The sequence below is a fragment of the Pseudocercospora fijiensis genome, assembly GCF_000340215.1.
Source record: "Pseudocercospora fijiensis CIRAD86 unplaced genomic scaffold MYCFIscaffold_1, whole genome shotgun sequence".
Lineage (NCBI taxonomy): Eukaryota > Fungi > Ascomycota > Dothideomycetes > Mycosphaerellales > Mycosphaerellaceae > Pseudocercospora > Pseudocercospora fijiensis.
Window position 1 is genome coordinate 1007126 of NW_006921532.1, and position 25264 is coordinate 1032389.

General features: G+C 44.9%; 8 protein-coding genes across 8 annotated transcripts; 4 read left to right on the forward strand and 4 right to left on the reverse strand.

Annotated features, from left to right (window-relative positions):
* Positions 1–5836: 5836 nt before the first annotated feature.
* Positions 5837–16245, reverse strand: MYCFIDRAFT_169115 (uncharacterized protein; the record flags this gene model as incomplete). Its single annotated transcript, XM_007922572.1, has 14 exons — positions 5837–5847; positions 14853–14876; positions 14905–15004; positions 15042–15144; positions 15166–15280; positions 15336–15424; positions 15490–15584; positions 15614–15673; positions 15717–15811; positions 15842–15969; positions 16007–16024; positions 16057–16080; positions 16120–16186; positions 16218–16245. The coding sequence occupies 14 exons, from the start codon at positions 16243–16245 to the stop codon at positions 5837–5839; spliced, it is 957 nt and encodes a 318-aa protein (XP_007920763.1).
* Positions 16246–17095: 850 nt separating this feature from the next.
* MYCFIDRAFT_4426 (uncharacterized protein) lies at positions 17096–17977 on the forward strand (the record flags this gene model as incomplete). The annotated part of the gene is made up of 2 exons (XM_007921439.1): positions 17096–17167; positions 17231–17977. Coding segments are annotated over 2 exons (819 nt in total), but the record flags the coding sequence as incomplete, so codon positions are not given.
* Positions 17978–18406: 429 nt separating this feature from the next.
* On the reverse strand, positions 18407–19491 carry MYCFIDRAFT_169117 (uncharacterized protein; the record flags this gene model as incomplete). The annotated part of the gene is made up of 12 exons (XM_007922573.1): positions 18407–18475; positions 18526–18576; positions 18608–18829; positions 18859–18904; positions 18939–18955; positions 19014–19025; positions 19071–19104; positions 19137–19146; positions 19183–19234; positions 19263–19281; positions 19329–19437; positions 19467–19491. The coding sequence occupies 12 exons, from the start codon at positions 19489–19491 to the stop codon at positions 18407–18409; spliced, it is 666 nt and encodes a 221-aa protein (XP_007920764.1).
* Positions 19492–19958: 467 nt separating this feature from the next.
* On the reverse strand, positions 19959–20359 carry MYCFIDRAFT_169118 (uncharacterized protein; the record flags this gene model as incomplete). Its single annotated transcript, XM_007922574.1, has 4 exons — positions 19959–20090; positions 20137–20155; positions 20185–20237; positions 20276–20359. 4 exons carry the CDS (start codon positions 20357–20359, stop codon positions 19959–19961), a joined length of 288 nt encoding a protein of 95 aa, XP_007920765.1.
* A 74-nt stretch (positions 20360–20433) lies between these two features.
* Positions 20434–21161, forward strand: MYCFIDRAFT_169119 (uncharacterized protein; the record flags this gene model as incomplete). The annotated part of the gene is made up of 7 exons (XM_007922575.1): positions 20434–20460; positions 20520–20705; positions 20734–20859; positions 20900–20932; positions 20956–21040; positions 21071–21080; positions 21116–21161. The coding sequence occupies 7 exons, from the start codon at positions 20434–20436 to the stop codon at positions 21159–21161; spliced, it is 513 nt and encodes a 170-aa protein (XP_007920766.1).
* A 44-nt stretch (positions 21162–21205) lies between these two features.
* Positions 21206–23128, forward strand: MYCFIDRAFT_54540 (uncharacterized protein; the record flags this gene model as incomplete). The annotated part of the gene is made up of 4 exons (XM_007921897.1): positions 21206–21575; positions 21625–22049; positions 22097–22881; positions 22947–23128. 4 exons carry the CDS (start codon positions 21206–21208, stop codon positions 23002–23004), a joined length of 1638 nt encoding a protein of 545 aa, XP_007920088.1. The 3' UTR covers positions 23005–23128.
* A 159-nt stretch (positions 23129–23287) lies between these two features.
* On the reverse strand, positions 23288–23880 carry MYCFIDRAFT_28440 (uncharacterized protein; the record flags this gene model as incomplete). Its single annotated transcript, XM_007921679.1, has 2 exons — positions 23288–23732; positions 23798–23880. The coding sequence occupies 2 exons, from the start codon at positions 23878–23880 to the stop codon at positions 23288–23290; spliced, it is 528 nt and encodes a 175-aa protein (XP_007919870.1).
* A 370-nt stretch (positions 23881–24250) lies between these two features.
* On the forward strand, positions 24251–25034 carry MYCFIDRAFT_147929 (uncharacterized protein; the record flags this gene model as incomplete). Its single annotated transcript, XM_007922576.1, has 1 exon — positions 24251–25034. The coding sequence occupies one exon, from the start codon at positions 24251–24253 to the stop codon at positions 24974–24976; it is 726 nt and encodes a 241-aa protein (XP_007920767.1). The 3' UTR covers positions 24977–25034.
* Positions 25035–25264: the final 230 nt, after the last annotated feature.

The window sequence follows — 25264 nt, forward strand, 5'->3', positions numbered from 1 at the left end:
TACGACTCTAGATACGCCTTTACCGGCTAGCGCTGCTCCGAGCGGCTAGGGAAAAGCTTAAACCTTATATATAGTCGCTTATAAGGTTTATTCGTTCTAAAACTAAGAGTATCTACTACTACCTTCCCTTTCTCTAGCTCGGCTATAGAGAAAGAGTTAGTCTGCTAGCCTTTCGTAGTAGAAACGTTAATAGGAAATTAAAAGAAATTATTAAAAACTATAGCTCTTATTAACAACGGCGTAACCGGCTACTCGTTTATAGATTACGACTATACGAGAGAGCTCGGCTTAACGTTCTAAGACCTTACGTACGCTCGGGAGTTAGAAATGTTTAACGGTACGACCGCGGCCGCCGGTAAGGTAACCTAGATCTACTACTTATCTATTACTATCGGCCCGTATACCGAATATATTATGTTTTTCCTTACGAAACTCCCGAAGACTTACCCTGTTATTCTTAGTCTTCCTTAGCTTAAAAAGCACAACCCGGTTATCGACTAGGCCTCCGAGTCTCTATCCTTTATAAGTAAGCATTACGCTAAGCACTACTTTAACGAATCTAGTTCTACCTCCGATACTCCCCGAGATCGTACCGTATTCGCTATTAGCGCGGCTGCCTTCTCGCGTCTTACCCGCGACAAACGCACTTAGATCTTTGCTATAATAATATAGGATATCGAGAAGGCTATCCGAAAGTTCGACGAAGAACTAACGGATCTAAGAACGAAACTACCGAAGGAGTATTAGCACCGACTCTACTAGTTTTCGAAGAAGAACGCCGATATTCTGCTACCGTACCGGCTAGGTGTCGACTACAAAATCGAGCTAATCGACGGTAAGCCGCCGCCGTACGGCTCTCTCTACTCGATATCTCGAGATAAGCTCCTCGTACTAAAGAAATACCTAGAAAACAACCTACAAAAGGGCTTTATCTGCCCTAGTTCCTCCGAAGTAGCCGTACTAGTTATATTTGCCCGGAAACCCGGCGGAGGTCTCCGTTTCTACGTAGACTACCGGGGCCTTAACGCGTTAACGAAAAAGAACCGCTACCTAATCCCTCTTATAAACGAAACGCTCGAACGCCTTTCGAAGGCTCGCTAGTTTACTAAGCTCGACGTAATCGCCGCCTTTAACGCAATCCGTATTACCGAGGGAGACGAATAGTTAATAGCCTTCCGAACCCGTTACAGCCTTTTTAAATACCTAGTCTTGCCGTTCGGGCTCTACAACGGACCTAGTACGTTCTAATTATATATTAACGATACGCTTAAAGAATTCCTAGACGCCTTCGTCTCGGCGTATATAGACGATATCCTAATTTATAGTAAAACGAAAGCGGAATACTACGAATATATCGAAAAGATACTTAAGAAACTCGTAGAAGCTAGACTATATATCGACATCGATAAGTGCGAATTCTATAAGTAAGAGGTGAAATTCCTCGGCCTTATTATCTCTTTAGAAGGTATTCGAATAGATCCCGGCAAGATCGAAGCCGTTCTAAACTAGGGAGTGCTACGAAACGTAAAAGAAGTCTAGGGCTTCCTCGGTTTTGCTAACTTCTACCGGAGATTTATACGGAATTTTAGCGGAATCGCCTATCTACTTACAGCACTTACGCGGAAAGACATTAAATTTAAATAGTTACCGGCCTATTAAGAAGCCTTCGACTAGTTACGGCAAAGTTTTACGACTATACCGATCCTATAGTACTTCGACTTCGATAAAGAAACGCGCTTAGAAACCGATGCTTCCGACGGTATAACTAGCGCCGTTCTCCTTTAACGAACGACCCCGGAAGATACATAGCTACCCGTAGCCTACCTCTCTAAGAAAATGTCCTCCGCGGAATGCAATTACGATATCTACGATAAGGAGCTCCTCGTAATCGTTAAGGCTTTCGAAGAATAGCGTCCGGAACTTAAAGGTTCTAAGTTACCGATTTAGGTTAGCTCGGATTATAAGAACCTTATCTACTTTCTTAAAAGCAAAATCCTTAGCCGTAGGTAGGTACGCTAGAGTAAGTTTCTTTCCCGGTTTAACTTCGTTATTTAGTATACGCCCGGTAAAGCAAACTTATAGGCCGACGTACTTACGAGGCGTAATAGAGACTTGCCTTTAGATCGAGGTCCGCAGCGTAAAGAACAGTCTATCCTTAAGGAGTATAACCTTAGCTAGGAACTATACGAGCTCCTCGGAGACGACTTTACCGGCCTAGAGCCTCTCGTAGCATCCTTTATACTAATAGCTGCTCCCGCCTTTCTCGGAGATAATAATAGCTTAGACGACGAAGATATAAGTTTAGAAAGCTTAGATAGCGACTAGGAAAGCGAAGAGGAAGTATAGGACCTCCTCGAACCTACCTAGCTTGAATAGCAGCTTACGATAGCATACGCCGAAGACGCTTTTACTAAAGGTCTAATTCAAGCTTTATAGAACGAGGAGCAGTTATACGAGAATGTTTCTCTCTCGAAGTACGAGCTCCGTAGAACTCTACCGCGAGTACCTTATACAATATTTAGAAATACCCTCTACGTCCCGGATTTCGAAGATTTACGCGACTAGATTATACGTTCCGCTTACAACCCTCTCGGAATAGCATATCCCGGTCGAGCTAAGATATTGTCTTAGCTCCGGAAGTAGTACTACTAGCCTAATCTATACCGAGATGTCGACCGATTCGTTAAGAACTGCGTAGTATACCGTAGAGCGAAAGCAGACACGCGTAAGCCGTAAGGGCTACTAAAACCTCTTAAAGTCCCTCTACGACTATAGTAATACATTTCAATAGATTTTATTATAGGCCTACCGAAAGGATCCGACTTTGACGGCCTCTAGTTTTAAAATATACTAGTCGTAGTTTGCCGCCTTACGAAACGCAAGAAGGTATTAAATACCCGCAGCCTAACCGCAAAGAATACGGCTTAGGTCTTCTACTAGGACGTATAGAAAGATATAGGCCTACCTAAATTAATTGTATCTAATCGCGGCCCGAATTTCGTTGCCCGTTTCTAGAAGCGCCTCTACGAACGATTGAAAATTTAAGCGCGCCTTTTAACGGCTTACTACCCGCAGACCGACGGGCAAACCGAATAGGCTAATACGTAGATCGAGTAAATTATTAGGTACTTCTATAATTACTACTAAAACGACTAGCTAAGATTAACGCCTTCTATTAAATTTACTATTAACAATTAGGAGTCGGCTACAACTTAGACTACGCCGTTCTACGCCTCTACTAGATTTCACCCTCGAACCGGTATAGAACTAATAGAGATCGAACTAGAGCCCCCGGCAAACGATCCGGAAAGAGACGCCGATACCTTCGCTTTTTAAATAGCCTAGACCTACTAAGAGCTCTAGGACGAGATAAGGTATACCTAAGAAGTATACGAGCACTACGCTAATTAGCGTAGACGCGCCGCGCTAGATTACTAGGTCGGAGATTACGTCTACCTTAACTTACGATATATTAGAACTAACCGACCTTCGAAAAAGCTCGACTAGAAAAATCTAGGACCCTTCCGAATTGTAAAGAAAATCGGTATACACGTATACGAACTAGATCTCCTAGAAAATCTTAATATTTACCCGGTTAAATACGTTGTTAACCTAAGAACCGCCGGAGAAATCGCGGACCCCGAAGACATCCCGCCGATACCGGAAGCTACCGAGGCTACCGATTAGGCCGAAGACGAGCCGGAATCTGCCTTAGGCATAGTGCGGGCGATTATCGGATAGAGCTTTAGTAATACAAACTTCGGAAATCTCAACCCTCCTAGGCCGTAGGGAGAGGTACAATAGGAGGGGTACTTAGACGAGGATACGACCTAGGAACCTCTACGCTATATTATCTTCGCCCGCAAAGTAATCGAGGAATTCCTACGAGACTATACCGACTATACGATAATAGAAGGAGCTGTCCCGGAATATTTTCTCCGAGAAGCGTACGAATAGAATTTAGATTAAGGTCTCCGACCCGAACTAGGACAAGAATACTAGCACCTATTATATACGGACCTCCTTTAGCGTCGTAGGAACTCTACGTAGAACGAGGGGGGGGCTACTGTTATAGTAGCTGCCTAGAAAGCACCGACAAGTCCTACAAGCTAGCCGCTATACTATAAAGTAATGTCGGATTTAAGTTGCCTTAGTAGTAGGGGCCCCTAGCGAAGCAGGTCGCCTAGTTAGCCTAGGTTGCCTAGGTCGCCTAAGACGCCTAGGTCGCCTAAGACGCCCGGGTCGCCTAGTTAGCCGCCTATTTAGCCGTATAACGTAACATCTTAGGGACTCCCGCGGAGGCCGTATATAGTAGAACAATACGTTATATATTAATATACGAACGACGGGACTATACTAAACTACGCGTATATATATACGGACGATAGCAAGCGAGATATATAGAGTCGTAGGACAGATCCGAGTAGTAGGAAGGAACCGGAAGGCAGGGAAGAGCTAGGAGAAACATATTTACTTAAGAGCGGTTAAACGAGTTCGTATACGCGCGCTACGCTAGTTAGCTAGGAGACAAAGGCGCTGCGAGATAGCGGACAAGTAGGACATACGTACTTACGCTTACGCGTCGGACGCGCTAGACGGCCGTAGGGCGGAATACTAAGGAAGGGGCTCTCCCTCTAAGGCACCCTTCTTCCTTTCTTTATAGTTCGTCTTATATAGATAGTAGCTATATTGATTTAGTACTCCCTTTAGTTTAGTTTAAAGTTTTGTGCACATTCTTACTGCTTAGCTACTAACCCTTACAAAAACAAGATAGCAGCTGTAATCTATATACTATAGTAAGGGCCTAATAAGAAGCATTTTACTAATATAGGCGCGAAGTATATAAGTAAAGGTATTATAAGGGCGCCGTATATAGTTAATCCGAAACGAGTTACCCTAGCTAAGAAGGGCAATCCCTAGCTATAGCTTAATAACCTTAACCGTTAACTAGCTTTAATTAAGGACGACTAATACGACTTACCTATTCTTTATAAGGCTATCTCGGTCCGTATAGACGGACATATATATAAGGGAATCGTTTAGTATATAAAATAGTAGCGTGCACTGCTTAAATACGAGATTGCTAGAGATATAAGTTGCTATAGTTTTACTATAGATGCCTAAGGCATTAACTTTCCGGCTTTCTTCCTAACTTTAAATTTCTATAATAACCGCTAATTATTAGGACTAAAGAGGTTATACGTGATTAGTATGTAACCGGGCTCGAGTAAAGCTAGGGTCTCGATGCCTTAGGCAGGGCTTGGCGCTTAGTAGTAGGCTAACTTACCTACCTTCCTCCCTCCCCTTCTAGCTCCTTATCGAATACTACTCGTACCTACTACCACCCTATCTACCTGCTAACATACCCTTCTCATATAGTATTCGATCTACCCTCTAAGGGTAGTAGCTAGATAGTCCTTATTTCAAGCTTTTAGCGGTATAGCTACGAATAAAGACTAATCTAACTATATTGCGCCCGAAGAACGGGACCTATACGTACTATTCTATCGAAACAACCGTACTAATTATTAAGCAAGGCCTTCTATACGGCCTATTATACTAAGTCAAGCATACTAGGCCGATATCTACTAATTCCGCTATATTCGTATCTTAGGGGCTAACAATATATTATTAGTGTCGCCCCTTATAATAGCCGGTTTATTACGAAACAACAACCGTGCTGCCGCTAGCAGCGCTAGCAATAACAACGCTAGTAGCACAGTTCCCGCTAAAGTGCCTACTAAAGTACCTACTAAAGTGCCTCCTGCCGAAGAGCCTACTATAGGACCTACTAAAGAAGAACCTGTAATCCTAGGTAATAATCTAGAATTGCCTGTTAACGATATTCTTAACAACATTGTCAATCGTCGATATAGCTAACTAGCCTTTAGCCCCTAGCTAGTAGCGAGACTTTAGGAAGCTACTTAAAACAGGCTTACTGCCCTATATTAAGAACAACAGCTAAAGGATAATCTCCTCGAGATTCGCCGCCTATAGGAAGCCCTAACAACTAATGCTAAGCTAACGATAACAAGTCCTCCTCTACCCGTCCCTACTTAAAAGAAGGATGCTAAACTTAAGGACTGTACCGTATTTAACGGCTCTAGTCGAAAGCAATACAACGATTACATACGTAATTGTAAGCTTAACTAGCGAAACGCACTAAGGGCCCTTCTAGATAACTACTTACTAGTCGTCTATACTATATAATATATTAATAGAGATCTAAAACGCACCTAGGATAACTATTTCGACTCCCTTACTAACTAGACCGCTGTTTAGTAGCAGACCTATAAGACTATTATACTAGACACCCTTAGAAACCCTATACTAAGGCAACAACATGCTTAGGACTAGTACCTTCGAGCTAAACAAAAGACTAATTAATCGGCTCGTTTATTTAAGGCCTATTTAAAGACCCTCGAGGACGATCTCCCGGCTAAGACTAATTCTATATAGATCTCTAAGATACGCCTAAAACTTAGGTAGGAGCTTATCCTTAAATTGGACCGCCGTCGTGTATTCGAATAGGCCAATCTAACGCGCATTTAATTCATAGTCGAAGTAGAAACAGCCGAACGGGCTGTTTAGCTCTAATAACGACTAGAATCGAGGATCCGACTAGCTAGTACTAACCGCGGCAATCGTAGTAGCCGCGGAGGAAACCAAGGTTCCTACTATAACAACAATGCTAACAATAGGAACAGTAACGACCGTAGAAGAGGCCGTAGCCGACGGCTATATAGAGGAGGCCGCGACAGGGGCCGTAGAAGGGGCTCGTATCCCTATAATGCTAACCGCTCTGCTAATAATAACAACAGCTACGGCAGTCTACTAACCGGGTTAAAGTGCTTTAACTGTAATAGTACTAGCTATCTACTAGGCTAATGCGACAAACCTAAGGATTAGGCCCGAATCGACCGTACTGCCGCTAAGTACCGTAAGCACCTTTTAGCCGCTAATGCTACCCCTGTCGGTCCTTCGAAAAAAGAGTAAGCGCCGCACTAACTGTTAGCCTTGTACGGCGTAAGACTATCGACATTGTGCTAGCTATTATACGTACCTGTCTCGTATCGGACTCGTATAGCAACAATTATAGAACTAAGGTTACGCTAGACCTAGGAAATTCAGTTAGTGCCCTTATTAGCTATCGCCTAGCTAAGCAATTAGACCTTCGATAACTGCCTAGGACTGACCTACTAACCCTTACTTAGTTTAATAACGCTCGGCACTTAACCTACGGAGCCTACTATATCTATATAGCTCTAAAGGACGACCTCGGAAATGAACGCCTACTAAACTTCACTGCCTACGCGGTAGATATAGATAGCCTCCTATCCGACATTGTTATTAGCAACCCTGTTCTTAAGTACTATACTATAGTTATAGACTTAGGTAGTTAATAATAGCGATTTGGAATCGCTAGGAAAGAGGACATTAAACACATCGACATTAGCGAGTGTCCTAATAATATTAGGGTCCTGTTTATTAGCAACCTAACTCCCGCCTTAGCTAATCTAACTGCCGACCTGCTCGGTAGTAATAACGATAAACTAGTGCCCCCTAATGGTATAGATCCTAAACAGCTTAAGCGTATACTAGAACCTATTCGAGAGACCTATATTAATGTGTTTAAACACTACTTAGCATCGACATTGCCTATATTCAAAGAGACGGATTATAAGATTAATATTATAGAGGGCAAAGAGGTCCCTTTTAGACCCCTTTACAACCTTAGTAAACGAGAGCTTACTATATTGCGTAAGTACCTAGAGGAAAACCTAGCTAATAGCCGGATACGGTACAGTAACAGCCCTGCTAGTGCCCCTATCCTGTTCGTACTAAAGAAGGATAGTAGCCTGCGCCTCTATGTCGATTATCGTAGGCTTAATGCTGCTACTATTAAAGATCGCTATCTACTTCCTTTTATTAATAAGACCCTCGATCGCCTTTCTAGTGCTTACTACTATACTATATTAGATATTAAGGATGCATACTATCGCATCCGCATCCGTAAGGGTAATAAATAGAAAACAGCCTTCCGTACCCGCTATAGCTATTTCGAGTATCTAGTTATACTATTTAGGCTAGCAAACGCCCCTATAACATTCTAGTCCTATATTAATCGGGCCCTATTAGGCCTATTAGATTACCTCTATATAGTTTACCTAGATGACATCCTAGTTTATACGCACTTACCTAACATTGTAGAATACTAGGCTATAGTACGAAAGGTCCTCGACCGCCTACGGGCCTATAGCCTATATTGCAAGCCTTCTAAATATACCTTTGCTACTAAGGAGGTGTCTTTCCTTAGCTTCCTCGTGTTAACTAAGGGTGTTAAGGCTAATCCTAATCGAATTAAGACTATTACTAAATAGCTAACACCTACTAGTATTAAAGAGCTTCAATTATTCCTAGGTTTTGCTAACTTCTACCGTCGATTTATCGAAGGTTACTCGCGGCACGTAATGCTACTAACGGAACTTACTAAAACTAAGGCTAATCTATCTAGAGAGTTCAAATAGACTAACAGAGCACAAGCCGCTTTTAACGGTCTAAAGTAGCGCTTCACTAAAGTCCCCTTATTACACTATTTCGTACTAAACAAGTAGATCCGAATTGAGACTAACGCTTTACAGTTCGCTATATCGGCTATTATATCCTAGCAATCAGATAATAACTATTACTAGCACCCGATTACCTTCTTCTCGAGGAAGATAATCGATACTAAGCGTCGCTACGAGACCTACGAGCAAGAGCTCTTAGCTATTGTCGAGGCCTTTAAGCATTAGAGGCATTACCTCGATAGGGCCTAATATACGATACAGGTCTATATAGACTATAACAACCTCCGTAGCATTACTAAGGTTACTAGAGTTATAGGTCGATAGGCTAGATAGGCCGTCTACCTCGCTAGGTTTGATTTTAATATATTATATCGGCTAGGCGTAAGCAACCCTGCTAATAGCCTATCGAGGCGACCTAATTACGATAGCGGGACTTAGCAATCTATTAATTCATTGTTTCTAACCCTATAGCATAAGATTGCTATAGCCCGTATTATTAATAAGTACGCGTAGGATAAGCGGCTTACCGGACTCCGCGACGGCTTAAAGTATGTTAATACTCTTACTATATTAATAGTGCGTATTAAGGCAAGGGCTAAGGATATAGATAGGAGAAGTTATAATAACTCTCTAGTCGATATCGCAATATATAGTAATAGCGATAGCACTAATGCAGTTAATCCGGCTACTAGTACTATTAGATGCATATAATACGTACCTCGTTTAATAGTAAGGGTACTATTAAATAACCTTGTAAATAGGGATAGTCAATCGTTTATAGATAAGCCGTTACGGGCTTAGCAGAGGGACGCCTTTGCTACTAAACGTATAGACAAGCTTATAAGTAGGCGAAAGACTCGATCTAGTAAGAGTAACAATTAGTCGATCGATAATAAAGGTTATTTAAAGTTCAAGGGCAGATACTATGTCCCCGCTAAATATTCGATCCGATAAGAACTTCTTAAGCGACACTATAATAGTAAGCTTGCCGGTTACTATAGCATAGAGAGGTCGCACGAGCTACTATCGCGCATATACTACTAGCTAAATAGTAAGCGGGACATAAAGGACTACGTAAACACGTATACTGTATATTAACGAGTTAAGGCACTAAAGTATTAGCCTTTTAGCGAGTTGTCCTTATTGCTAATCCCTTATAAGCCATTTATAGAGCTTATAATAGATTTTATTATAGGTCTTCCCCCTACTAAGCGAAGAGGAAGCAAAGACATCTTTAACGCTATCCTAGTCGTTATAGACCGGTTTACTAAGGGCGCTCGATATATCCCGGCGCGCAAGGATTAGACTGCTATTAATATAGCAAAGGCGCTATAGACTAACATCTTCTATACCTATTAGGGGACCCCTAAAGGGATAGTCTCTAACCGAGGCTCGACATTTATATCTTATTATTAGAGTGAGATTTGCCTGCAGCTAAGACTCAAGCATCGCCTGTCTATAGCATTCTATCTATAAACAGATAGTTAAACCGAAAGGCAGAATGCTACGCTATAGCAGTACCTGCGCAGCTACATTAATAAGAACCCTAATAACTAGGTTAATCTCCTATAGCCTATAGAATTCGTATACAACAACAGTGTACACTTATCTACTAAGGTTTTACTATATATAGCTATAATAGGCTAGAACGCCGCCTTACTATAAGACCTATTTACCTCGCTCAAGGCCGAGCGTAAGGAAAGGGAAGCGCGTTAAGTACTAATACCTAAGACGCTAGCGGCTATTAAGAGGGTTCAAAAGATGCGAGAAATTCACGCTATAATAGCTAACAAACTAGCAAAGGCCTAGGCCTATTAGAAGGCCTACTATAACAAACACTATACGCTAATAACCTTCAAACAAGGCGATATAGTTATACTTAGTACGAAGAACCTCTATATCCGCAAACACCCGTTACCTAATAGCAAAACACGCCCTAAACTAGTACTAAGGTATATTAGTCTATTCCGCATTCGAGAAGTTAAGGGCTCCTCCGCATAGGCCTATTAGTTATAGCTTCCTCCTTATTATACTATCTATAACACCTTCTATGTATCCCTCCTTAAGCTATATTACCTACGCGAGGGGGATGAAGCCTTTACTAAATACGAAGACATACTAGCGGATAGTAAAGAGCTATAGTCTATAGAACGTATCCTAGATTATCGGACTAGGCGAGGCAAGAAGGAGTACCTCCTAAGATAGCAAGGCTATTTACCTAAATAGGACTCGTAGGAGGCCGAAGACTCGTTTAAGGATATAACTAAGTTGTTAGATAAGTATTAGACTAGTATAAAGAACAAGAAGAAGGCTAAGGGCCTATAATGTCGCCTAGGAACAATACTACCCCCGGGGTGCTATTAGCTAACTAATTAGAGGCTAGCAAACTAGGACAATAAGACTATACTAGGCGCGCTACGACGCGTCTATTAATTAATCGCATGCTCTTTTAAGGACTCTACCTCTTTACTAACGCGCCCTATAGGTCCCCCTCTTGTTCCCTTATTCTATTAAGGCCTCGAGGCCTAGGCAATCGGCGAAGACGATATAGCCGGCGCGACTATATTAGTAATAGTGTTGCGGAGTGTGTTATTAGTCAAAGAAGGAAATCGAAAGCAAGGTAAAGTTGGCGCTAAGACGACTAGCGCTATTATTGTTAACATTACTTGCTATTATTGCTACGCCTACAGACACAACCTTACCTATACTACGAGCCTAAGGCACCCTTAATCAAAACTTTGATTAAAGCCTTAAGCCTATTAAAGGTTTAATTAAAACTTTAAGGCTAAGTCAAAACTTTGACTAAGTTAAAAGATTAAGCGACTAATAGACTAACTAAGGGCAAAACTATAGAGCTAAGCTAGCCGGGGTCGATCTTGCGGATAATAGGTTACTCCTTAATCTTTCCGATCCTTTAAGCGAGGCGAACCTCTACTACTATACTTACAATAGCCTTTACCTATAGAAACTAGAAGAACTAAGTTTTTTAAAAAGATATAATTAGTTAATACTTAAAGGCTACTAAACCTAACTAATTTGGGCTAGCGAAACTACGATAGTAAATAATAGCCCTCGTAATAATAAGAACAACCCTCGGAACGGACAAACCCTCGGAGCGGACATTTCTAGGTCTATTAGAGTAGACGCAAAGAACTCGTACGACATTACTTAGAACGGAGGCAGTGCTGCAATACCTCGTACGTCTACCTATTATAGTAGGGAAGACGCGCTCGTATTATAATTAGTCGATAGCCCTTAATTCTTATAGATATATATTACTTTATAGTTTATTATATATAGAGATAGCGCAGTTAGAGTTGTACATTGTGTTGTTTAGAGGTAAAGTTTGATATAGTTACATAATCGGTAGTTATGCGTTCGATTTAGCGCGGACTAAGCGACTTATTAGACCTGCTAAGTTAGCAGTAATAGAGGTTAAGGCTAGAACAAAGACCGGCTACGAGGGCGCGGCCTTTAGAAGGGAAGCGTATATTAGGACTAAAGAGGTTACACGTAATTAGTATATAACCGGGCTCGAGTAAAGCTAGGGTCTCGATGCCTTAGGCAGGGCTTGGCGCTTAGCAGTAGGCTAACTTGCCTGCCTTCCTCCCTCCCCTTCTAGCTCCTTATCGAATACTACTCGTACCTACTACTACCCTATCTACCTACTAACATACCCTTCTTATACTAATAACTACCTTCTTAGCTATTTCTCTTTAATGCGATATACGGTACTAGCGACTATCGTTTCTACCTCTTTATAATACACGTCCGTAACGCTTTTAAGTCCTAGATGCCGGCTAGACACTTATTACTATAGTCTTAGCGTGCAAAGCTAATTAAAGCCGGGCTTCGAATTATTAAGAAGTAGGCACCTATATAGAACCCGCTATTCGCTATTATAGACGACTCTATATAAGAATAGCGTACGGTAAGGCTTGCATTTAATAACTATTCGATTACTATATACCTCTATTAAAGGTATACGAAGGAGACCTTCCTACGGCACTTCCCTAAAAGCAAATATCTATAGGCGTAGCGGCTGTTTTCTTACGCTATATATTACGCTCGTAGTAATTAAGAGGTTATAGATATAATCGACGCTATAGCAGTCTCTCTATAGGCCTCTAGCGCGTTAGACAAGCAGATTAAATACCTTAATAATAACTAGCGTAAGAAGTCCTATTTATAGGCAACCTAGGCGAGGCTAAGTAACCTACTTCTAATGCAAATACAGACGACTTCGCCCCTAGAAGGCTATTATAACGCTATTAAATATAACGACAAGAAGAACCTCGTCTAGCTTTCTATATATAGCACTATAGTAACGCTAATTACTATTAACGGCCGTTAATAGTAGAAGGCGCAATAATAGCTTAAATAGGTCGGCAAATCTACGTAGTACTAGAAAATTAAATAGATAGCCCTCTTCGAGAAGCTATAGCCTCTAGCGGTATAGGATTATATTAGAAGGCAACTAGCTATTATAGATAAATATAAGGCAAAAGGACTGCCTATATACCCTAGAATAGTAATATATAATAATAGACAACCTGCCTATTATAATTGCCTTCTATAGTTTTAATACTACCTCCCCTACTATTATATACTTAGGTTCTACCTGTTTATTACGCCCTTTACGGTTTATTAGCAATAGGCGTATATTAACCTATATATAGGCTATAATTCTATAAAGGTTGCATAATACTAGATAGATAAAGACAGCGATTAATTATAGCTAGAAGGCTACGAAGACACGCGGAAGCTATAGACTATAGGAGACCTATATCTTTATAATTTAAGGTCGTACTATAACGAGGCCGCCGAAGGCCTTTCTTAATACTTCTATCGTATTCGCGACGATAAGACAGTTAATCTAGTAGTACGAGACGGCTATATACGCGGCTTCCTTCGCAAAGTTAAGGATACGCTATATAGCCTTACTAACTACTCGATTACTAACTACTACGAGAGCGGCGCGCCTAAGGTTACTTTTATAGGTAAACGGCTAAGGCAGAGGTAGTAGACTTTATACCTTCTAGCGCAGCCGACGACTCTAACTCGATTAATAACCTTCTAAGCGGCGCCTAATATAGTGCCGAATAGACGCGTAGCGGCCTTACTTTTACGCGTTCTAGCGGCCTTATTTGTATTACCCGCTTAGTTAATACCCTTCCGACTATTACCTTCGAAGAAGCGCGTTAATCGCAGCCGCGATATATAGTTAAATATACAGTCGGCTTAGCCTCTCGATATAGGCTCTATTAAAGAGGTAGATTTAATAGGCGATATACTAGTTATCGACCTTATAATACTCTAGCAGCCGTTACGTATTATAGACCTTAGATTAGAGGCATTAGTAGCCTCTTAATTTAACTAGATAGACAACGACGACGCTATACGTAAGATATAGGGTAAGAGAAGGACTTCTAATTAATATTAAAGTAGTAAGAAGAGACTAGTATAGAACGATAGCGATAGCGATAGCGGTAGCGAGATAGCGACAGCGACAGCGGTAGCGAGACAGCGATAGCGGCAGCGGTAGCGACTATATATAGGCCTATAGTGCTAGTAATATAATACTTATTAATATTATAGTTAACCTCTATCTATTTAGTCGACTAATTAGATAGTCTATAGCGCTAAGAATACCCTCCTTCTTAACCCTAATCGTTACCTTAGCTAAGGCTGTAATTACCTAGAATCGGTTATACCTACTATCGGGCGTACGCCTATAAGGTTTAGTAGCGCTAGCCTATAGAGTAGTACGCTAAAATCTAGGGACAATTATAAATAGCTATTCGTCTACCTCGCAGATAGAATCTAAAATCGAACATCTAGTTTAGAGCCGGCACATTCTACGCTACTATTCTGTTATTCTATCTTAAGAGTACGTTTACCTCGCCGCTAGTAGATATCGTTTATATAGGCTAATCTACCGATTATTCTACCTCTTATTTTCTACCGCTTTTCTACTAAGTTGTTTATATACTATTTAGGTAGATATAGTCGGTAGATTGTAATTAATTACTATAGCGTCGTCCGAGCGCGGTATGCTATATTAGGTAGGTATAAGCGTCTACTAAAAACCCGGTTTAAAAGCGCGTTTTCGGTAGATAGCACGCGACCTCGAATATAGTGCTATATAAGCCTGTATTATTACCACCGAGTTATCTACCGATTTGTTTACCTTAAAAAGCGGTTAAGAAGAAGAATGAAAACCGGTAGCATCTTTTAAGGTATCGTTATTCTACCGATCCACCGGCGGCGAGGTAAACGCACTCTGAGCAGCAACTGCCACGCCAGCTTCAAGCCCAGCGCTCAACCTAAACACCCAAAATGAGCGCCTGCAGACGGCGTGGCCGGTAGGCTTTCACATTAATCTTCCCCTCTTCCCAAAATTCGCGACACAACCTGATGACGCTCTGCCTCTGCTCATCTGACTCGTTGCAGCGCGAGGATAATAGCCACGTGCATCTGGTACCGCCAAACTCCTCTCGCCGTTGCGATACCCTTCCGGTGCCGCTTCATGTCGAGATAAGTGCCGCCCAAAGCCAGCTCAAGGGAGTATGCACTCCTTGACATGCTTAGTCACTCATGGCGTGATATCTCATGGCACATCTTGCTCCATGAGTGGAACCAGCTACGAGCCGAGATGAAGGCTTGCCCCTCATCAGGTGCAGAAGAGAAGTGTAGTGGTCCCGGACCAGCTCATACATCGACCGCATTCGGACGCGAAAGTCATGAGTGACCTCGTGCGATCACGTTCGTGTTTCCAGAATGCCCGGTCTTGCTTGGGATTCATCGCGATGGGTCGTGCGATCCGAGGCAACGCAGCTTCATGCTGCAAACCTCTTAAGCGCCTCGGCATGATATTCTCCCCGGCTAGGGATAGAACCGGAGAATATTATCTAGCAACTTGACGATCAGAAGTGGCAGGAGCCTCGGATGATTGCGATAGTTTGAGAACAGAATCCGAGAGACGCCGGGGCGAAGGCCGGTGACCACGTCGCACTCATCAGCTCAGCTTTGCATTTTTAGACATCTTGAGTCCCTTCAAATGAATAGGTTGACGAGGTCAGAGGGTGGCTCACTGCCACTAACTAGCAAAGTTAGCAGGACAAAAAATATAGAAGTGAACAAGACAGTGGTTCCCGTAGCAGCCACTTCGCGAAGGTGTGTGTTCAAGGCGCCATCTTGCAGAACGCCCGACGCCAGCTTCGACGTCAGTGGGTTTTGAACTTAACATATAGGTAGCCGTTGTCCAGCACATAAGAGTGAGTGAGGAGAAATAGATTGCAAGAGAAGAAGAATAAACGTGAAGTTGTCGGTGCCTGTCGATCGGAATGCAACCTCTTGGCTTTCTTTGTTACATCGTTCGGCCTCAGGTCCGCTTCCTCTCCATGTATAGCCACTGCAACGTCCCCTTATTCTACCGGAGTTCATCGAATGTGCTTGTCATGCATAACAGTATTTGACACAACACACTATCACACGGGACCGACTTTCGCTATGTCCACACAACAGGAATCTTCCGCGATACGACAACAGCCTTGAAACTGTACCGAAGCTCGAATATCCAGGTCGCCGATGAATCAGAACCTCCTCTCCGTACCCTCGAAAACACGATCGACTTCCGGATAATACGCCTCAATTCAGAGAGTGTAAAGAGCATAGAGTGAATATGAATAGGTTAGAGGGCGTAAAGTACGAGTGCTTAATGCACATCATGCGACTGCAGCGAGATACGTAGCATCCACTTGACGACCCGAAGTTTTCGCCCGCGATTATAAGATACTTTGGCTTCGACCGCGACTGGGTGTAAGTGCAGCATTCCACTAGCTTAAAGGAATGCTCTTCGAATTCGGCTTTATCTTTGCACTTTTCTTGACACGGGTTGGTGAAGAATAAAGGCATTGCTCGACTACTAGACCTTGGAAGGTTTGCGCTGTGAGGGCGGATGTTCACATATTTATGTGGGCAAGGGATTCCTTTATTGAGCAAAGAGCTATAGTCTCAGACGTATCTGACTAATACTGCTTCGGCACTCGCATCTGGGGTTTCCTACATTCGAGAGTCGAACTAGTGATCGGATTATTCGCTTTGGGTTGCTGTTATGAAACTCAACCTTGGACTATCGGCTACCATGGCTTACTCATGAAGATATCACACGTGGCTCTAGTGGAACGAGTAGAGCTGAAGAAGTTGTGTCGGGGCAGCATCATGTTGAGAAAGCAATATGGTCAACCGCTAGTGGAGGCGTTGAAGAGAACTGCAAGGCATTAGTTAAATATTGCAGCGAAGGGAGGGAGGATGTGCTATTCGCGCTTGTATTGCAATTAGACATATAGCGAAGAGAGCTGGACTTGTTCCATGATCAGCACCAAGCATGTGAAAGCTGTGCTCTGCAACTGTTCATTGGCTCGGAGGCAGGTCCTCTCCGCAAGCCAACCGCGTTCTCGTGAAATCGAATGTAGGTCGCCATTGACTTTGCATTATTGTAAGCTCTCACAACACGAAGCAAGATGTTGGTGTCGCTTACGGTAGGGAAAGTCGATGCTGGAGTGGCGGTGCTCCTGACAGAGGACAAACGTCTGGTGAGCAGAGAAGGCCAATGAGATGATCCGGCCAGCGGTTATACTCACGCGCTCTGACTGCAGATCGAATTCCCGTCGATTCTCCTCCCATCCGATATCCAGTCTGGCAGCATCGTCGATATCAATGTCGCAAGAAATCAAGAGGCGGAATCAATCGCCGACCAAAAATTCTCAGCACTCCAGTCCGAGATCTTCGCTACATTTGGGTCGAAATCGCCATCACCACCAGTTCTTCGCTGTCGCAATGCCACGCAGACGAGCATAGTGCTGGAATGGGATCCAGTCGATCTTGCCACAGCGGAATTCCGCAGTCTCAGTCTGTATCGCAATGGCACCAAGGCCGGCAATATTCCACGAGACAAGATGAGCACCAAGATCAGTGGACTTGCGCTGGACACTGAGTACACCTTTCACCTGGTGTTACGTACCAGCGCAGGGCAGTACAGCTCCGAGAAGGTTGCGATCAAGACGCACAAAATGACGGACCTACATGGGATCACGATAACACCAGGCATAATGCCCGGCCAACTTAAGGAGAGTTTGGCTGAGACAGTAAACAAGATTGGTGCGAAGATGATAGATACTGTGCGCATCGATACCACGCACTTTGTGTGTACTGAACCCCGCGGGCAGGCGTGGGAGAAAGCAGTCGAGATGAATGTGCCCGTAGTGGTGCCCGACTGGGTCAAAGGTTGCGAGCGGGAAGGCAGGATTGTGGGTGTTCGAGGATACTACTTGGATGCCGATCCCAAACTTCGGCAAATGGGGCCTAGCACGCACCAGCAGCGAGGTAGTGTCTCGAGCGCGAACGTGCCAATGCGGGACAGTCCTCGGATTGAGCATACGCCGCCTACTCCAGAGCGACCCACCCACTCTCGTGGCGAAGAGAGCGGTGCAGCTGCGACTGTCGCCGCTCAGAGCGCACCTCAGCCGCCGCTCAAGTCTCCTGAGGATCCTGATGCAGAGCAGGACGCCCAAGGGAACTTCACCTCAGCCAAGCCGGTGGATGAAACGGACTCAGACGACTCGGAAGAGGAAGATCACGAAGCGGAAGAGCCAGAGAAAGCCAAGAGCCGTGACGAAGAGTCTGACGATGAACCTGGACCAAGCGCAAGCAAGGCACCTCAATCTCCTGCAGAAGATGGAAAATTTGACGAAGTAGAACTGTAATCGCGGAGATCTTTCAGAAAGACTTGATAGAAAAAGAAGAATCTTGTCGGGCGGTCTATGGCTACAATATCATGTGGCGACGAAGGCCACATCAACAACCGTGTTCAAGTACTCTTGCAAACCTTCTGCGGAGTTCTGCTATGCAGCCGTCCCATGGAGTCACGAAACCAGTTTGCCTTTCCTCGCACTCCGCAGAAGCCGTCTACTGGAATTCTGTACTCTGAGTTGACGTTTGCATACTCGATGCAAGCCTTCAACTAGTATCGCCACGTTGCCGACCACTTTGTTTGCCACTACTACTTGATGCTGGGCAGGGGCGTGTGAAGACTGGCAGGAATCTGGCGCGGAATCTGGGTCCTGAACATGAACTATATTCTTTTGCATCGCTGAAAGACCAAGCACGGTAGATATCAGAATTCGATCATCAGCTTGAACAAAAGACTCCAATCCGAGCGTGACGATCAACCAATAGTCAGAAACATCTACATCACCCTGTACATACATCCTGCTTCTACGTGAACTTTTCCCCATAAACCAACCGACCTTCTCCTAAGAGAGCTCTGGCTTCTTGATTGATTTGGTTTGATTCCTTCTGCATGACACGGCTACCAGAATCATCTTTACAGCAAGCATATAAGTAAAAAGAAAAAAAAGGGGAGAATACATCCCCTTGCACAGCCCCCAAGACCTTAGGCCTTTTCAAGCATCTCTCTCTCTCTCTAATTGCTTCCACATTTGCAGCTATAGAAGGAAGCACGATCAAGAATCTCATCTTCCTTCCAGGGCAGCTAACTACGACCGCTTAGCTTCTGGGTGAATTCACCTTCCTAACTGTCTTCTATAACCTTCCTTGTCTCTCGTCTTCCTTGCGATACTTGGAGAAGGACGGGAACACTGCTGAATTTGAGAACGAGCTCGTTGTCACTCGCTTAGACTTTGGGCAGCTGAAATTGAAGGTCAAGATACTTTATAGCGGAAATCGCTCTTAGACCATGCTTGGGTGTACAGAAAGAAGTAGTAGGTATATGAGATGGAACGGACTTTGGCCAAATTTTGCCCTGATACTGGGCTACATATGTATGATGAGAATGGCGTTTTTGCTATGCATTATCTAGAAACTTGCATAGACTGTTTTTTCTGTCTGGTGTTATCATTGCACACTTATAATCTTCTAGGAATAGAACGGCGGAAGAGGAACCGTTATTCTAGAAGGGAACTGGAACTAGATACGAGAGGCTACTTTTATAAGACTCGGTATACGAGATACGTTACGTTACATTAGTGCAATAGAATTATAATTACCGCTAAAATAATCGATTAAGAGATAGGCATTAGAGACTATTAGACTCGACAGTTTGTTCGAAGTTATACTTTATTTTTCCTAGCGCTCACTGCCTAAGATACGAAAGAAGCACTACGCTATAGCGTCCGACGAACGTAGAGCTACATCTTCTAGAGGGTCAGAAGGTATATATACCTCTAGTCCCCTAGAGAGTTGAGACATCTTACAAGCCCGGCCTAGAGAATTCGATTTGGACGCCATTCTATAATACGCGTGGCTGTAGCGTGCTTCGTTCGTAGATTCGCAGACATAGTTTCAGCTTATCGTTCAAACAGAATTTCAGGATGGCATGCATATTTCTGGCCCGCAGTTAGAGCTAGTATAGTTCGTCAATTCAGCCTTGTTTTCATAATGTATATATTGTTGTATGTATTGTTGGGCTACATCTACATCGTGTAGAAGAGTTTTCATCTTTACCGCCGTGCCTAATAGGACGCAGAAGGAGATGTTATATCACTTCTTCAAGTCCTGCTAGGCTGATTTCTTGCGGAAAACGTTCGAGCACTTGTTGCTGAAGTCGTCAAGTTGCTTTGCAAGAAGACTGGTATTCGATTCCTGCTCAACTCTTCGCACCTTATCGCCTTAGATTTTCGAACTGCGGCTACTATAATGATGCTCATAGTAATAGGGATCCTGATCGTTTCAGCAGGCAAGAGTGAAATATCAATCCTCAAAGTCATCCGAGGTCGTCGAGAATTCTTCGGGTGGTTGACTTGCTGGTAGTCGTACTCAAAGTCGATAGTTCTATCGCGCTATGGCTTTGGTTCCTGAGGCTCAGCGAGTGTGTTAATGGTCTTTAGATGATAGTAGATCTGGTTAAAAGAATGTGATGGGACTGAGTTGATCTTTGTCGGCTGGCACGGGCAGCGCGGTCTCAATGCCGATCAAGGACCACCACCACCGGTTCCAATGGAGGACACTGCCAGAAAAGGTGTTCCTGGATGCTATCAACATATTTGGACGATCCAGGTACACAAGTGGTGTGGTATTGGAGCCAAGACAGCTTCTCATTCGATATGGCGGCAAGTGCGGTTACGTCGGAGGGTCGAGGCAGACTACATATGTTTCCGACGAGGCCCAGAAAGCTCAACACGCGGCATCGGGCTCATCTCAGCAATTATTTGATGGGAGCAACACGCCGCTCTACCCTTTCCGCAAGGGAAACAAATTGGAATGTTTGGTCGAACGAACGCGAACGAACGACATTACATGTGATTAAGGTTGGGGTTCGACATCTCATTGGTCTCGGCCCAGTTTTGCTCCACAAACATGTGAGCTCAGACTACCCTCCTCTAAGCCGAGCTGGCAGGGAGCGTGCGGATGCGGGACGATGACGGCGGAAGACGGTCTGTACCATTATTGTCCTCGGTAGCCGTGAAGTGAACAGACAGCTTTGGGCAAGTGACGTATATATCAAGAGTGCCACATTCTCTTAGCCAACGGCTGGTCAAGTTACCTCACAGTTTCCTCTTCCTCCATTGATTGTTCATTGACCTCTTCGGGTATCTCGAGGAAGAATAACCACCATGCCTACTCCAGTGAATACCGAGCAGATTCTGAAGGATGTTAACATCCTCGGAAGACTAGACGATCAGAGACGGCGAATCCTGTCCAAGGAAGCCACCATCTTCCTCGCTGTCCTCCACCGCACGTTCAACGCCAGACGAAAGGCTCTCCTCGAGAGACGCCAGATCCGCCAGCAAGAGCTTGACAAGGGCACTCAGCTTGATTTCCTCCCAGAGACCAGACACATCCGCGAGAATGATGCGTGGAGAGGCGCAAAGCCAGCGCCTGGTCTTGTTGACCGCAGATTGGAGATTACCGGTCCAGTCGACAGGAAGATGGTTGTCAACGCATTGAATGCCGACGTCTGGACATACATGGCGGATTTCGAAGGTGGGTGGAAGCGGATGGATATGTCGTGTTTTGGCTGACCTTCGTATAGACGCTAGCTCTCCTACCTGGGACAATATGATCAACGGCCAGGTGAACCTTTACGATGCGATTCGCAAGCAGATCGATTTCAAGCTTGGTGAGAAGGAGTATAAGCTCCGAACTGACCGCACCCTTCCCACATTGATCGCCCGTTCCCGTGGCTGGCATCTCGAGGAGAAGCACTTCACCGTGGATGGCGAGCCGATCTCTGCCTCGCTCTTCGATTTTGGTCTGTACTTCTTCAACAACGCCTTTGAGCTTGTCAAGCGCGGAACTGGTCCATACTTCTACCTCCCGAAGATGGAGAGCCATCTCGAGGCTCGTCTTTGGAACGATGTCTTCAACCTTGCTCAGGACTACATCGCAATGCCGAGAGGCACTATCCGTGGAACGGTGCTGATCGAGACCATTCCCGCTGCTTTCGAGATGGACGAGGTAGGTCGAATTCCTGGTAGAATAAGATTAGCACTGACGTCGTCCAGATCATTTATGAGCTCCGCGATCACTCTGCCGGCCTCAACTGCGGTCGTTGGGACTATATCTTCTCCGTCATCAAGCGTTTCCGTCAAAACAGCCAATTCGTACTTCCTGATCGATCGGCTGTGACCATGACTGTTCCATTCATGGACGCGTACGTCAAGCTTCTCATCAAGACCTGCCATCGTCGTCAAGTCCATGCCATGGGTGGTATGGCTGCTCAGATCCCAATCAAGAACGATGAGGAGGCGAACAAGAAGGCCATGGACGGCGTCCGTGCCGACAAATTGCGTGAGGTGCGAGCTGGCCACGACGGTACCTGGGTTGCCCACCCAGCTCTTGCCGTGATCGCTGGCGAGGTCTTCAACGAGCACATGCCAACCCCCAACCAGTTCCACGTCCGAAGAGAGGATGTCCAAGTCAACGCCAACGATCTCCTCAACATGAATGTTCCAGGTGTCATCACCGAGGACGGCATCAGGAAGAACCTGAACATCGGCCTCGGCTACATGGAGGGTTGGCTTCGTGGTGTTGGTTGCGTGCCAATCAATTACCTCATGGAGGACGCTGCTACGGCTGAAGTATCCCGATCACAGCTCTGGCAATGGTGTCGACATGGTGCCATGACTCAAGAAGGCAAGAAGCTTGACAAGCAGTACGCTCTCAAGCTCTTGTACGAGCAAGCAGCAGAACTCGAGAAGAATGCGCCAAAGGGTAACAAGTACCAACTTGCTGCCAAGTACTTCGCCACTCAAGTGACTGGCGAGGAATATGCGGAGTTCTTGACATCGTAAGTTTCGCACCCGATAACACCCATACCACTTCCCTACGTCCATGCTAACCCATGCATCACAGACTTTTGTACAACGAGATCACAAATGCGGGCGAGAAGCTTCCTGCTGCCAAGTTGTAGCTTGGTAGAATAGCATGAAAGTGCTTTTTAATTTTATGGAGCGATTCGATCTTGCAAAAATGAAGGACTGGGTATACTGTACAGTTATTGAGGCAGAGAATTGAATGAGCATGACCAGGAATCGAGTTTTCCATCACCCATGCTGAGGATCTCGAGCATTCTTCGCAAGATTTGCTACCTTCTGCCCAAGGTATCTTCGAACACAAAATCCGCTGGTGTTTTGCACATGCAGCCGCGAGCTTGCAAGCTTGTTGGTCTCATTCCACCCCATCTCCTACTAACCTCACTGTATACTCTGTTCCAAAACATTCGCCTGCTCCCTCAAAGCATCCGCCTGAAACCTCTTAAACGCATTCTGAATCCTCGTCGAGCTCTCCCGATCCTGCGTAATCATACTCCTCGCGCGAAAAGAACCCGTCACAAGTCCCGTCTCCCCACCGAAAAAAATCCCGCCTGCTCCCAAAAGCGTATATGTCGCCAAATCTCCTATCCGACTGGGTTTCACGACCCCGGAAAGATCTGGGAGCGCCTCTTCTCGTCCGTCGGCGAAGCGGACGGCTTGGGGCTTCTCGGCGGTTCGGAATGCGCGGTAGAGACTTTGTCGGCTGCTGCGGATTCTGAAGGCTAGTAAGACACCGAGGGAGAGGCCTACGATGGAGCCGATTGTTGTGTGCATTTTTACGGTGTTGGCGGCTTTGCGGAGGGCGTCTCGGTCGGATTGTTGGAGACTAGAAGACAGATGTGGGTTGTCAGCGATTTTTCCTCCCGGTCGGATTTGGCTGTCTTGCCGTACTCATGTTGTATGTGTTTGTCTGCGAGGGCGTTGAGGTCTGGGCCTAGACCTTTTCGAAATAATGCCAAAGAATCCGATGACATATTGTTGGAGCTGGTATCAAACGCGTGGAGATGAGTCCGCGAAGCTCGTACGAGGTTTGAGTCCAAAGTTCAATGCTGTCCAGGTTCTACTGCGAGATTGCGAAAGCGACGACAGCGATGGCGGAGCAGAAGACAAGCATACATAACTATTTGTCTGCTCTGCGTGTAAGCCTGCTGCCTCTCGCTGCTTCGGCTATTCTCGTCACAAGAGCGCAGCGCAATCATCACCTGTCCCATCGTCATACCGTCTCCGCACCTGCAACCCCAGCCGCCATCCTTGATCTGGGAAAGTTCCCGACACCGTGCTTCCATTCTGTACGGATACGGCTGCAGTCTCGGCATAAGAGCATTGTGTGATTCCGACTTCATCATGTCTCAACCCTACATCCCACAACCCGAAGAGACGAACGAGATTTGGACAGCAGTAGATCACTACGTGAAAGAACATCTCATCACAGCCAAAGACTCGCCTTACCACGAAGCTCTAAACTTCGCCCTCGAGAACCAGAAGCAAGAAGGATTACCAGACATAGCAGTTTCCACCCTGCAAGGAAAATTCCTGTCTCTGCAATGCATGATTCTCGACGCGAAAAATGTCTTGGAAGTCGGGACTCTGGGCGGCTACAGTGCCATCTGGCTAGCATCAGCAGGTCCCGAGGTCAAAGTGACGAGCGTGGAAGTCGAGGCCAAGAACAAAGCGACAGCAGAGAAAGCAATATCGCACGCGGGTTTGAGCGAGAGAGTTGAAATTCTTCTCGGACCTGGGATGGAAATTCTTCCAAAGATTCGGAAAGAGGTTGAAGCTGGGACTCGGCCTCTTTTCGACTTTGTGTTTATTGATGCTGACAAGCAGAATAATGTCAATTATCTGAACGAGGCTGTGCAGATGTGTCGATCGCGTGCGGTGATTGTGGTTGATAATGTTGTTCGGAGGGGGAATGTTGCTAGTGAGGAGGTGGCTAGAGTGGATGAGAGAATTGCTGGGTCGCGAAAGGTTATTGAGGCTGCTGGCGCTCATCCACGGCTTCGGAGTACTGTGGTTCAGACTGTGGGCGAGAAGAATTATGATGGGTTCATGCTTTGTGTTGTGAAGTAGTCATTACAGCGGAAATATGGAGCGTCGAGTCTTTAGAATCAGGCTGGCAAATCTCGGGATCGCATGCATGTTGTGTCGCTCGACTTCTAGTACATATCTGGTTTGGCCCAGCCTACGACCCTTTCATGAATTTGCGCAAGATCCATTGTTGAATTTTGCACATGAACATGGACATGGTCATTGTCGCGTTGGCGTGATTAATGATGTTGGTTTGGGAACAAGATTGCTCCTTCCTTCCAGGATGGCTGCGTGGGCATCTCCATCTCCATCTCCATAATTTATCAACTC